The sequence below is a fragment of the Mirounga angustirostris genome, unplaced genomic scaffold, assembly GCF_029215605.1.
Source record: "Mirounga angustirostris isolate CCGP_5_RB_7025 unplaced genomic scaffold, mMirAng1.0.hap1 SCAF_16, whole genome shotgun sequence".
NCBI lineage: Eukaryota > Metazoa > Chordata > Mammalia > Carnivora > Phocidae > Mirounga > Mirounga angustirostris.
Genome location: NW_026991724.1, coordinates 29,705,939 through 29,720,025, shown reverse-complemented (window position 1 = coordinate 29,720,025; position 14,087 = coordinate 29,705,939). Strand labels below are relative to the sequence as shown.

Genomic DNA, 14,087 nt, shown 5'->3' with positions numbered 1-14,087 from the left:
TCAATGAAGTACTGCTATTCTCATTTTACAGATGAGAATACCGAGGCACAGAGGGTTGATTACCTTTCCCGTGGATATACAGCTACTAATCAGCAGAGGAGGGATTTGAACCCAGACATTCTGGCTTCAGAGTCCTAACAGCTATGAGTAGATGTTTCCTATTCTTGCAGTATAGTTCCCTCTGGGATTTGGGTTTTTAAAATGTCCACCTCTGGAAAGGTGAAGGGAATGTTCTCCTTCTTCTCCTTAGCAGGTCTCATATTCTCTCCTCTTCTGCCTGCCACCTTGCTTCTCTCCCCCCGCAGCATTTGCTTGTAGCTTCCTACGCATGCTCTCAGGTGATTGGAATGCATTAGATAAACTTATTCTATGAAGTGGAACCTCTCTCTAGGCCTCCAGTTGTGTGTGTGATGTTGAGTCAGATGGTTTACAAAGCATGTGCCTTGAAACTTTTGGGTGGATGCATTTCTTCCAGGTGACAAGTGATATGTTTACTTCTCTGGCCTCCCTGTAATTCTGCCAGAGGTATGGTAAGGGTGGCCTCGAAGAGAGCCATTTGGGTGACAGTCACGGTCGGGCTTAGGAAGGGCTTGAAGGTGGCGAAGAGAATGGGAATTTCAGATGACGGTACTGTCTTCAGAGTCCCTGAATGTGTTTGCCGAGCAGTTGCTAAAGGAAATTCAGTTGGCTGTTCTAGACAGTAGGGAGGCTCCAGAGGTAAATCAAATTCCCATGCTTGCCTTGAAAGGACGGGTAAAGTGTGCTTCTGTGATTGTAATTATGCCATCCGGAAATATGAGATCCGGAAGAGACTTGAAATCACCTTGTTCAAGCATCTCATTTTACAGATGAGGACACTCAGGCGGGGAGAATGGCAGTGACTTGTCCAAGGTCACATAGTTCCCTAGTGACAGAAAAGTGTCACGTGCCACAAAGAGTTCATATAAAATGCATTGGGAGTTCAGAACAGAAGAGATTACTTCCTGCTGAAATTAAATTCAGGTGAAGCTTAAGATCCTTCAGGACTTTGCTCTCAATACCTTTTCCTAGTGAAATCTTTCTGTAGATTTATAATGAGCCAGTCATCCCTCTTTGGTTTATTTCTGTGAGTAGAGGTCATTGAGAAGTAATTTGTATAGGATACGTGTAATTATATACTGAATTCATTGGCTTCACAAGCAGTGCTAGTTAATAGATATCCCCAGTAAGAAGATTGAAATGGTACAACATTTAATCAGGAATGGCTTCAGGGAATCGTGTGTAAATTGGCAGAGTATTTGATTTTCCTATGCTAGCTTTGCTGGCAATTGCTTGTTACTCCTAGATGTTAAAAACAAACAACCCCCCCCCCCCCGCAAAAAATATGTACATATACATGCACAAATTTTATCAGGGAAGGCATTAACAACTCATTGCTTACTGTAGTCCTACACTTTGTTCTCTGACTGGAATACCTTCAAAAGGATCAGGTGAATAATTATTGGTTACTGTTTTTCGTACATTTGGAAGGAAACATTTTCTGCAACATTGTCTTTATAGGAAAGACAATTCTTAAGAATTTTAACTAGTGCCAAATATTGCAGATTCTTGATATTATTTTCCAGATTTCCTAGGAAGGGCAAAGGAGGAAAAGTGAGAGAGGCCAATCCATGATTCCTGCTGAGTATGTGATAAGAAAACAGGACTTTGTCATAATTTTCTTGGAATTCTAGGACTCCCATTTCATGTCTTTGACTCAGGAAAAGTTGAATTCATTTAAAGATAGAAATTCATTACCATACTTTACTTTGACTTTGAAATGAGTAGCTTCATATTCCTTAGCTCATCTTTGAAAGCATGAAAGGTTAGATCGTAACTGCAGGTAGGGGGTGGGAGCATTCATAATTTTTAAAAATGCTGTGATATTTAATGTTTTCCTACATCTCCTGGCATCCCTGTTTGAGGTCTCAAAGCTCATTTGACTTTGTTTCATTTTATCATGCCATGTGCTGTTATTTTTTTTTAAGATTTATTTATTTATTTTAGAAAGCGAAGGGGGGAGGGGTGGAGGGAGAGGGAGAGAGAGAATCTTAAGCAGACTCTGCACTGAGTGTGGAGCCTGATTGACATGGGGCTCCACCTCATAACCCCGAGATCATGACCTGAACTGAAATCAACAGTTGGATGCCCAACTGACTGAGCCACCCAGGCGCCCCTGTTAGTTATTTATGAAGTCACTTACTTTGTTCAGTAAAACTTGTTTGGTGGTCTAAGTCACACTTAATCCCCATGAAATTATATATGCATTGAACAGTAAGCAGCCACTTTTTGCCAAGTGCTCTTCTAGATGCTGAGCATATAGTCAGGAACGAAAATCCCTGCCCTCACAGAGCTTATGTTTTAGCAAGGAGAGACAGCAAACAAACAAACAAGAAGGTTGTAAACAAAGGGGACGCACAGGTGTACAGTTTTAAATAGGAAAGTAGACTTCCTTTTGAAGGTCACGTTTGAGCTAAGACTGGAAGGAGAGAGTGAGCGGGAGGAGACCAGCCTGGGGGAGAGGGTATACGGGAGGCCCAGCGATGGAACATGATGTTGAGATATTTCAGAAGCAGCAAGCACGGATAGAATTGAGTGAGAGAAGAGGGGGAGTAACAGCAATGAAGACAGAGAGGAAAGACTAGGGGTGCAGAGTGGGCAGAAGCTATTACAGAAGTAATACTGTAACACAAGGTCCTGGGCTTGTCCAGGGCATGGCATGAGATAGGAGCCGTTGTGGTTTCGAGTGGAAAAAGGGAGGCAGTGCTGGAAGCAGGACAAGGAGGCTGTTGTAGTAATCCAGAGTAGAGAGGGTGGGCCAGATTAGAAGAGGCGGAGGTGATGAGGAATGTTCATACGATGTCATGTTAAGTGCTGGTGAGAGAAGAAGACCCGTAGTGCCATCTCCCAATTGTCAAGGGAAGGCCAGCCAAGGAGAATGGCTGATTTCCCCCGCTCCCTCAATAGTTTTCTTGTGGTATAACTTACATACAATAAGCTGCACATATTTAAAGTTTACAGTTTCATGAGTTTTAACACACCTGTGAAACCATGACAATAATCAAGATAGCGAACATATATCCATTATCCCCAGAAGTTTCTACCTGCCCCTTTGGTGATCCCTAATGATTAATGATGTTTCATGTGCTAATTGGCCATTCATGTATCTTCTTCGGAGAAATGTTTCTTCAAGTTTTTTTTTTTTTAAGATTTATTTAGTTATTTATTGTAAGGGGACGAGGGGTGGAGGGAGAGAGAGGGCCCCACACAGACTCTGTGCTGAGCGCAGAGCCCAATGGGGCTCTCTTCCACAATCCTGAGATCACAACCTGAGCTGAAACCGAGTCAGACTCTTAACCGACTGTGCCACCCAGGCGCCCTTGTCTCTTCAAGTTTTTTGCCCATTTTTTAATTTTGTTGTTTATTTAGTTGTTGAACTTTAGGAGTTCTTTATATGTTGTGGATATTAATCTCTTAACAGATACGTGATTTGCAAATATTTTCCCCAAGAATGGCTGACTTTTTAACGATGTATTCATGTGATGAGTAGGAGATGAGGACAGACTGGAGTGGAACAAGCTTTATTGTCTAGGACATTAATTGGGCAATTTAATTCCTTATTACTGAATGACATCATTTATGTTAGCACCCCAGATATGCTCCTTTCCAGTGTATTTTTCCCCCAGCAGTAACCACTGTCCTGCTTTCTGAGGCTGTACCTTAGTTCTGTGCATATTTAAATTATGAATTAGAATTGTAAGCTCCTTGAAGGTATGGTTTGTGTCCTTGTATGTGCATATAATGGTAGAAGAGTAAGTATTTTTTGCCTAAAGTTAGTATTTTTAGTTGTGAGTGGTTTATGCTGTTCATCTACATTCTGGCAACTGTACGATAACTCTGATTTCTGCAACTACAGTATCTGTTTAGAATTGGGATTCTTTTGATTGCAAATAGCAGATACCTGGCCTAACCAGGCTTAATTTAAAAAGATCAAGAATTATCTCACTTAATAGGAAGCCCAGAGGTCTCACTGGCTTCCAGTGGACCTGTTTCAACAATTAATAGCGGGGTCAATTTCCAGTTTCTTTCCCTTCATCCTTCTGCTCTTCTTAAGCTATTGCCTTCCTCCCTTGGGGCTAGCAAATTTCTCATGGCCCCCAAATGCCTTCCCCCAGCTGTTGTGGCCACATAGCTTTTCTATGAGCTTTGAGAAGGACAAAAACTGGGTATTGGACAGGTGCTTTGAACTCTGGGTAAAGCTTTGCTTGAAGCTAGATGAACAAATAATTATCCTCTTTTGGTTAATCCAGCTTGGTTCTGATCTTCTATGTTATTTACAACGTGAAGGTTTCTTGTAAATCTCTACCACTCTGTCCTTTCCTGAGGCTGCCCAAGGAGTTACAAGCTCTATTGTTAGAAGGTCTAGCTTGGAGAATGTATTGTTTGAGAAGTATCTCTGCTTCCTTTTCCCATTTCATATTTTACCTCAGATAATGTAATGGTTTTGAAGCTTTAGCTAAGAGCCCCCAGAACAATTTTTCTCTCCTTTTCTCACTTTTGCTTCCCCCCCGCCAAGTCCATGAAACATGATATAATAAGGTTCTCCTATGTATGTGAATATTTATATCTTAATTTTTTTTTTTTTTCAAATGCTTAATCTGAAAGCTGACAGAGCCAGACATCATGTTGAAAGGCTTTAGACTTTTCGGGAAAGAGTTTGCAACATTTTCCTAAAATCCCAGAAAATTTATGATTAATTTTATAATCTATCTATGTCAAGGGACTATGTTTGTCCTGAATTGCTTGTTTCGAGGCATCTGAGAGCAGCTTCCAGCTCCTTAAAGACTATGAGCTGGGACTGATTAGGCAACCCCCCCCCCCCCCCGCCCCCAAACGTCTCTGAATTCATTTCTTCAGACCATTCATTCCTCAGTGGCTGGGAGGGAGTTTGCTCTAAGTCAGCAGCAAGCTGGACTGTTTGTTCTTTGCCCAATCAAGGAAAGCGTTGCTAAATTGCAGAAGTCTCCCAGGCAGCTTCTCCTTGGCGAACGCTTCTTTCCTTAGGGACATGCCCTTCAGGAGCGTTTCCCAAATGTTCTTGGGCTTATGCCATTTGCCATCACTTTGGAAACCTGTCCAGAAAATTACACGAGGTCTGCACGCAGAAGTGTCTACCTTCCAGAGGGATCACTCTGAAAAACGGATCTGACCTATGAAAAAGTCTTTCATGTCTATCATTGCCCTCAGTCTAAATTCCTTACCGTGGTTCACAGAGTGTCCTGGCCTCTGCCCCTCGATCCCCACCCCTCCAACCTCTTCTCTTGTAATTGTGTGTCACTCGCGTGATACACTTGCAATTTTAAAGAATTAATTACGTTCTTGTACACCTGTCTTGCCATTTCCCTCCCCAGAAGGTATCTTCCCAGCCTCACACCCTCTTACCTTCTGACTCTTCTCCCTTTTTTCAAAACAGATTCTCCATCCCAGACACTGGAATATCACAGATTAGCACAGGAGAGAGAAAGCATCATGAGGTTTCGTACACCAGCTGACTAGCTGCAACTTCTGGGTTTCTCCTGCCTCAAGATCTGGGACATGGTTAGGAAGGGACCTGCTACTGAAGCCCTTCTGGGTATGGGGTTAAGGAAACAGAGAATATAATTGCCGAGGCCAGAGTCTTAGAAATCTTAGCACTTGGCCAAGGGAATAGGAAATCGGGCTATTAATGTGTGGTGATGATGAACATATATTTACACATCAGGGAAATTATTGACATACAGTATTAATGGTATATGTTATTAAATGTACAAAATTTCCAGCGATGTATTTTATTTGATTGGAACTGTCATCTCATCCTTCATGCTCAGGTTTCTGTCTTTGTTTCCTATGTGACAGTGGTTGCATACAGCTTGGAAAAATACAAACCAAATATTTGATGGCACTTATCTTTTACTAGATGGGAATTAATTGTTCTTCAAAAACTAGTTAGCATAAAAAAGACAAATTGGTTAATTTGGGCAGGGAGTTGGTATTGTAAACTTGACATTTAAGTTTAGCATTCTTTTGTATTTTGTTACATTTTATACTTCTTGAACAGTTTGGTTAGTGGGAGCTGGGAATGCATCAAACACACTTGAGACATGCACAGTCCTTTCAGTGTTACTGAGGTTGAAAGGCAAGTAGGAACTTCTTGCTTCTGCTTGTTTCCAGAATAACACGAAGCAAGAGTAATCAGGTGCAGTTGCTCTAGATAACTGGAAGTTGCTTTTATTGAGACAGTGAGCAGCACTGTACTTATGCAATAAAAAATTGATCAGATGAACAGCTTCCCTCCCTCCTCTGTACCCAGCCCAAGGGGGAAACAAACCCTCAAGAAAACCTTATTTTAATGAGCACATTTCAAAGGTGCTAGATTATGGGAGACATCAGGAAACACTGATTGCAATTACTGTCTCTGTTTGTCGTTCCAGGCTTTATTTGTGCCCTATTGGGACGAGGGGGTGGGGGAATAGCAGATAGAGGGGAAAGTTGTCAAGCAGCGCATTAGCCTGTGAAGATCGTTGCTTAGCAGAATAGCCATACTCACTGGCTGGAAACCACAACAGCATCGTTGTCATTGTAATTTAGAAACCATTTCTTTTTAAAGTTCAGTAAGAGTTGATTTCACCAGAGAGAGACATATGAAAAACCTTCTTAAGGTATTTCTATTCCTTTCCCTCTTGCTACCTCCATTGTCATTAGGGTGCTCCAGAAGGAAGCGGCCAAAAGCCCTAGGGTATCACAAATATAAACATACGATTTTGCCTAGCAGTATTCTTTTGCTAAATTGATCTGCTTATCAAATAATTTAGCATTAATTTACTTTATTATGTTGTATGCTAGTATTAATCGCCTGACATCATTATTTTATTCAGCCTGGCTTCCTTGCTAACACGTGCAGTAGACATCTCTGTCAAATCACAAATATCAGGACCCTAGAGCAGGACTTGGCCAGCGTTTTCTGAGTAAGGGGCTGGCCAGACCATGGATGTTTTTGGCTTTGTGGGCCCTATGGTCTGTGTCTTAGCTACTCAGCCTCCGACCCTGGGGAAATGAGTGGGCGTGACCATCTTCCAGTTACTTTGTATAAGTAGGTGATAGGCCTGGTTTGCCTAGGGGTTCCAACAAAGTTCAAAGATGTAAATGCCTGTAGGGGCCAGGCAGGTACTGCCCGTGAGGGAAATGGCTGACGGGGACAGCCACTAGCAGAGAGCACATGCCTTGTCTAAAAGGGGCAGCTGTTTCTTAGCTCGGCCCTGGCTCGGGGATACCAGATCTTGTAATTCAAGAATAGCTGGACATTTGTGTTTTTATGCAAAGCACTTATCTCAGTTGGCAGCTAACTTAGTTAAGAAAATGTAGTGCAGGTCAAATTTACTCCTTTTGTGGGCCCTTTTCTGGTCGTTAAGATCTAGTTTTGCAAATTCCAGAATTTTCAGGCGTAACTGTATTATAAGACATGCCTAGAGAATGTCATCAGACGTGGATAGCAAATATCTAGTTTTGCCGCTGCTAACTCCCCCTTCTAGTGCCAATGACAGATATTAGTAATTGATGATATCACTCTTTCCTGCTAGCTTGGAGAAAAATTCAGGATAATTCTGTGCCAGGGCTCACAAAAGCCATGACCAATGAATGAGTTGTGTCCTCTGATATGTAAGGTATTTGTCATTCCTGTTCTAGAGGGTTGTCCTTTAAATATTTTTGGGATTAATGTAGAAAAATGACTTTAGACTTTTTACTGTAGGACTTTATTCTTAAAGAATACTTGCTAAAAGTTGCTCCTAACTAAAGAATGCTTGCGAAAGCATGTATCAGAAATAACAAATAGGAAGAAAAAGGGTAAGATTCTGTTCAAATGGGAAGATCAGATTTTAAAGGTTTATGTATTATTTTATTTTATTTTATTTATTTTTTTTTTTAAAAGGTTTTATTTATTTATTTGACAGAGAGAGACACAGCGAGAGAGGGAACACAAGCAGGGGGAGTGGGAGAGGGAGAAGCTGGCTTCCCGCCGAGCAGGGAGCCCGATGCGGGGCTCGATCCCAGGACCCTGGGATCATGACCTGAGCCGAAGGCAGACGCTTAACGACTGAGCCACCCAGGCGCCCCTTATGTATTATTTTAGAGAGAGAAAAGGTGGGGGTGGGGGTAGTTGGGGCAGAGGGAGAGGGAGAGAGAAACTCAGGCAGACTCCCTGCTGAGTGTGGAGCCCGAGGCAGGGCTCAATCCCACGATCCTGAGATCATGACCTGAGCCGAAACCAAATGTTGGACGCTTAACCGACTGAGCCACCCAGGCGCACCGTGGCAATATCAGATTTTAGATTCAAACTTAAGGAATTCCTTAAAGGTCATTTAGTAGCATTCCTTCCCTGAACTTGGATTTCTGGTCTGGCTTTTTTCCCACCATACCTGTGCAAAGTAATATGAATAGTTATAAAGGGGGTTTCCTCCTTTTTCCCCCTTCTTTTACTGCCTTTGGCCCTTATGCCCAGTTATTGTAGCGTTAACATGTTCAGAATTTAGGAATTCCATATATGGAGATGTGCCATCCAGGACGCACATATTTTTGGATTGTGTGTGTGCCATGAACATGATATGGCCTAGGTGAAACATGCTTCATTGCCCATTGTGATCACAGGGAGCTTCGCAACTGTTTGTCTTCCTTTATCACTTCTTACTCTTCCCTTTGGGAATCTAGACCCTACTTGTCTTTCAAGTTTGATCTTCTCCAAGAATTCTGCTCTACCCATTCTAACCTTCACTAAACCTGTCCCTTCTCTAAACTTCTTTACTGTTAAGACCTACATACACTAAATGAGCAGTGTAATGCTTTATTATGTTATTTGATTTAATTTGCAGGGTTCCCCCCCCTTCAATTAACATTTTCTTTTTTCCTGCCATCTAGCCCCGAAAGGACTGTGAATAGCTGTGAACAGAGCATTTTGTTTTTAAGTAAGCAGTTAAGTACAATTGAATGCCTTCTATGTGCCAGTTAGTAGAGCTCTAAATCTGGATGAAACAGAAAAATGGACCCTCCCCTTAAAGACCGGAATCTAGCTTCTAATGGAATTTAAACTGTCCTTTTTCTAGTAATCAGTGATGAACATTTATAACTTCACTAGAAAGAAAGCTCCACTGGGGCAAAGCTCTTTGATTCATTCATTGATAGAGCCCAAGTGTCCAGGTTGGTGCCTCATATATAGTAAGTGCTTAATAAATATTTTGTAAATGAACCTATATTATAAATTTTTATATAGGGCAATCCCTGCAGGACTGTTCATGTAGGCAGATCACATTGTATGCCTTTCACTTCATTTACGTGTCTCTCCCTTCCTGTACCCCAGACACGTTGTTCTCCTCCCAGAAAAGTCAGTCTTGAGTATCCTTCTAGAATAGAATATCCTTCTAGAATAGAATATCCTTCTAGAATATTACCTGTATATATATACACACCTGTGTGTATATGTTTGTATTTTTTTATACAGATTATAGCCTGTCAGTTTCTTTCTCTTCAAAATGTATCAGATAGTTTTGTATCAGTGTATAGTCATATTACTTTTAGAGGTTACATAGTATTTTATTGCCTGCACATTTCATAATTTATTTAACCAGAAACTTATTGATGGATATTTAGGTTCCTTCCTTCCTCCCTCCCTCCCTCCCTCCCTCCCTCCCCACCTCCCTTCTTTCCTACCTCCCTACCTCCCTCTTTCCCCCTCCCCCCTCTCTCCCTCCCTCTCTTTCTTTCTCTCTTGAGAGAGAGAGAGCGTGGGCAAGCATGCGTGCACGTGAGTGGGGGTAGAGGGGCAGAGGGAGAGGGAGAGAGAGAATCCCGAACAGGCTCCATGCTCAGTGTAGAGCCTGGCTGACTTGGGGCTTGATCCCATGACCCTGAGGTCATGACCTGAGCCGAAATCAAGAGTCAGATGCTTAAATGACTGAGCCACCCAGGCGCCCCTGTTTAGGTTATTTCTGATCTTTTGCTCTTATAAACAGTGGTACAATAAACATCTTTCCTCAAAAGTCATTTTGCAACCTCTGCAAGTAGGAATTTGAGGATACATTCCTAAAAGTGGAACTGTGGGATTCCTTTAAGTTCAAAGTGTTTATGCATTTATAATTTTGATAAGTATCATCAGATTGTCCTTTACAGAGAGTGTGAGTATGCTATTTTGCTACACTCTTACTGACACTATATTTATCAAAGTGTTTGATCTTCTCTGATCTGATAACTTAAAAATATCTGTTGTGGCTTTAATATGAATTTCTCTTATATGAATAAGTTTGAACATCTTTTAAATGTTTACGTACTTATTTCCTTTTATGTGTTCTGTCTTCATATCTTTTGCCCATTTTTCTGTTTGAGTATTGATCTTTATCTTATTGATGTGCAGTAGTAGCTCTTTATATATTAAAAAGTATTTCCCTGGCTATGCTTGCTTGTTTATCTTTCCATGTGATTTGTAGAATCAGCTTGTCTAGTTACCAACCCCACGTAACTAAAAATCCATCCTGTTGGTGTTTTTATTGGGTTTGTGTCAAATTTATAGATAAATTTAGGGAGAACTGACATTCCCATGGTGTTCAATTTTACATCCCAACAACATAATATGTCTTTACATTTGTTTAAATTTTCTTTTGTGTCCTTCAATAATATTTTTAAGTTTTTTTCTTATAGACAATACACGTTTAAGAATCTTGCTGGATGTTTTAATATGCACACATTTGTAAGCTAGCATTTTCTTTTTTTTTAATATGCATTTAAAAAATTTTTTTTCAGGGGTACAGGTCTGTGATTCATCAGTCTTACACAACTCACAGTGCTCACCATAGTACATACCCTCCCCAGTGTCTATCACCCAGCCACCCCATCCCTCCCAACCCCCTCCACTCCAGCAACCCTCAGTTTGTTTCCTGAGATTAAGGGTCTCTTAGGGTTTGTCTCTCCCTCTGGTTTTATTTTTCCCTCCCTTCCCCTATGATCCTCTGTCTTGTTTCTCAAATTCCTCATATCAGTGAGATCATATGATACTTGTCTTTCTCTGATTGACTTATTTCACTTAGCGTAATACGGTCTAGTTCCATCTACGTTGTTGCAAATGGCAAGATTTCATCTTTTTGATGGCTGCATAATATTCCATTGTATATATATACCACATCTTCTTTATCCATTCTTCTGTTGATGGACATCTAGGCTCTTTCCATGGTTTGGCTATTGTGGACATTGCTACTATAAACATTGGGGTGCACGTGCCCCTTTGTATCACTACATTTGTATCTTTGGGGTAAATACCCAGTAGTGCGATTGCTGGGTCATAGGGTATGTAGCTAACATTTTCTTAATTTGACTATTGCTTGGGATATATTTTTCCTGGTTGATTGGCAGATAAATAATAATATTATTTGCAAAAAAGCACTTTTTCTTATATATATTTAAAAAAAACCTTTTCTTTTGTCTGATTATGGCTCATTTACTATGCAACTCCAGAGAGCACACTTGTGTTGGTCATTCCTTCCAGAGTAGTGATGAGTCATTGTGGTGATAAATGACATTATTTCCTAATTCTTAACTTTGGGAAGATTTCTAATGTTTCCCTATTAAAATATGATACTGGCTTTGTGGTTGAGAGAGATCTGTATTTTATTGTGTTAAGGAACCTGGCCACTTATTATTTTATTGATGTTTTGATTATGGAAGGATGTGTTTTACTGAATATTTTGTGTATCTCTGGTGACTCTTTGTTTTCATCTAAGAATATGATGAATTTTAAGTGTAAGCCTTTGCATATTGAACTATCCTTGTATTCCTGTGATAAGTTCTACTTGGTCATGGAATGTTATTCTTTTAATATGCTGTTGGATTTGGGTTCTGTTTCCCTATATTTAAGAATTTTGCATTGATTCTCAGATGTGAGATTTGTGTGTGTGTGTTTTCTTTTTGGATTTTGATACATATTCTGTCTTCATGAAAAGAATTTGGAAACTTTTATTTTTCTATGCTCTTAAAAAATTTAAAGTATGTGGAAATAACCCACTCCTTAATTGTTTGGTAGAATTCTTCTTTGAAACTCTTGACACTTATGTTTTCCTAAGAGATGGTTCTTTATCTTTATCTTTTTATGGTTTCATTAGCTTTTCTCCCCTTCTGGGGATGATTTTGGTAGTTAATATCTTCCTAAAAAAACTATCCATTTAATCCAGATTATCTAATTTATTTGTGTGGACTTGAATAAATCATCTTTTAGTGTTCTTGGTATCTGTGGTTATTTCCTCATCACTTAAAGATTTTTTTGATTAAAGAATAAAAGACACGTTAAAAATATTGAAAGAATGTGTTTTTTTAAAAAAATATGATGTAAAAGGATATAGTTCACTTCCTATCCATTTTTTGTTAAAACTTAATTATTCCTGAGCTAATGATTATAAAACCCAGAACCTGAGATGAGACATTTCCTTTCTGATCCCATTCTTCTCTTTTTGACAGGCCCAGAAGAGGAAAGTGAGGATGACCCTCAGCTCGAAGGCAGAGACCCTGATACTTGGCATGTCGGTTTTAAGATCTCGTGGGACATAGAGACTCCTGGCTTGGCAATACCCCTTCACCAAGGAGACTGCTACTTCATGCTTGGTAATTAGGGAGGGTCAAAGCTATATCGATACTCTAGTGTCTAAGTTTTAGATTACTGGCTACAAATTTGGAATACGTCTTTTTTTTTTTTAAGATTTATTTATTTATTTTAGAGAGAGTGTGTGTGAGCGAGTGGGGGAGGGGCAGAGGGAGAGACTCTCCAAGCTGACTCCCTGCCAAGCGGGAAGCCCAGCGTGGGGCTCTGATCTCACGACCCATAAGATCATGACCTGAGCCGAAAGCAAGAGTCGGATGCTTCACCGACTGAGCCACCCAGGTGCCCTTAGAATGTGTCTTTTGAAACAAGCTTTTCAGATATTTTATAGCGATAGTGAATCTTCTGCATGGAACTAGTATTTTTGTTTTTATTCCCTCATTTTTCTAGGTATTGTTCATTTGTAAAAGTTGCTTTTTTTTTTCTCCCCCGTTCTGATTGTTTATGGAGTTCCCCAAATGTGCTAAAACGTTTCCAGGACTTTTCATCAGAGTTACTCAATCATCCAAATGAGCTTATTAGTGTGAGGTAGTAAAATGATTTCTCTGTCTATATAAATTCTTAGTGAAAGTTTTTTCAGGTTTGAATTTAGTTTCTTCTCAGGAGTGGCTGACCGGACAGCAGGGCCTTCCTTTCCACTTGTCCACGAGGTCTTTGGGAGCAGGATTTCAGCTGTGCTTAGGCTAACCCACGAAGCTGTGGCATTTGTGCAGCTTTTGTTTTTGGCTCTTTGCTCTGTTTTGTTTGGGGTTTGGACTTTCTACTTGTTTCCAACGCACAGCATAGAGATGGTATCCTTTCTTACTCCTGCCGGGGGCGGGGGGGTACTCGTATTGGCCTTAGAACTGGGGAGCCCCAAGGCTCAAAGTGGATATTTATGAGAAGAATTATTTCTCAATTAATTGAGTGTATGTAGAGGGCCTGCTATGTTCTCCATGTTGCATAAGGTTCTGGATGGATGGATAAAACTTGGTCCTTGCCTTCTAGAAAATCAGAGTTTGGATTAGCTGTTTAGGTCACTAACTCATTAAGCATTTTCCAAATTTCAGTCATTTACATGTCAGCTTCAAGGTTCTCGCCATATCTCTGTGCTACCTGTACTGTTACTTACGTAATATTTTTCTCTAAATAAATTCACTTTCTTTCACTGAAGTGGATTTACCTTAGAAGGAGGTTTTGTAACACTCTCTGAAGCGGAAGACCAGTATCACTTGGTTTATAATTGGGAGAGGTTTATAAATATAGAGAGAAAGTAAAACAGTATTAAGGACCTGCTACTTTTGTTGGCTGAAGATCCGGAGTCCTGTTCTGTCTTTGTTAAAAGAGATACTTGTCGCTGTTAGAGAGGTGTTAACTGTATGATGGTACCAATCAGAGCCTTTCTCCTTGTCAGCAGCAAGAC

General features: G+C 40.4%; 1 protein-coding gene across 6 annotated transcripts in view; it reads left to right on the top strand.

Moving 5' to 3' along the window:
- The window catches only part of FTO (FTO alpha-ketoglutarate dependent dioxygenase), a 415,205-nt gene that overhangs the window by 120,524 nt on the left and 280,594 nt on the right, over positions 1–14,087 (top strand). For all 6 annotated transcript variants that reach the window (XM_054511328.2, XM_064580797.1, XM_045891109.3 and 3 more), the window contains exon 4: positions 12,547–12,690. In XM_054511328.2, coding sequence (XP_054367303.2) covers positions 12,547–12,690 — 144 coding nt within the window. The remainder of the gene's footprint in view (positions 1–12,546; positions 12,691–14,087) is intronic.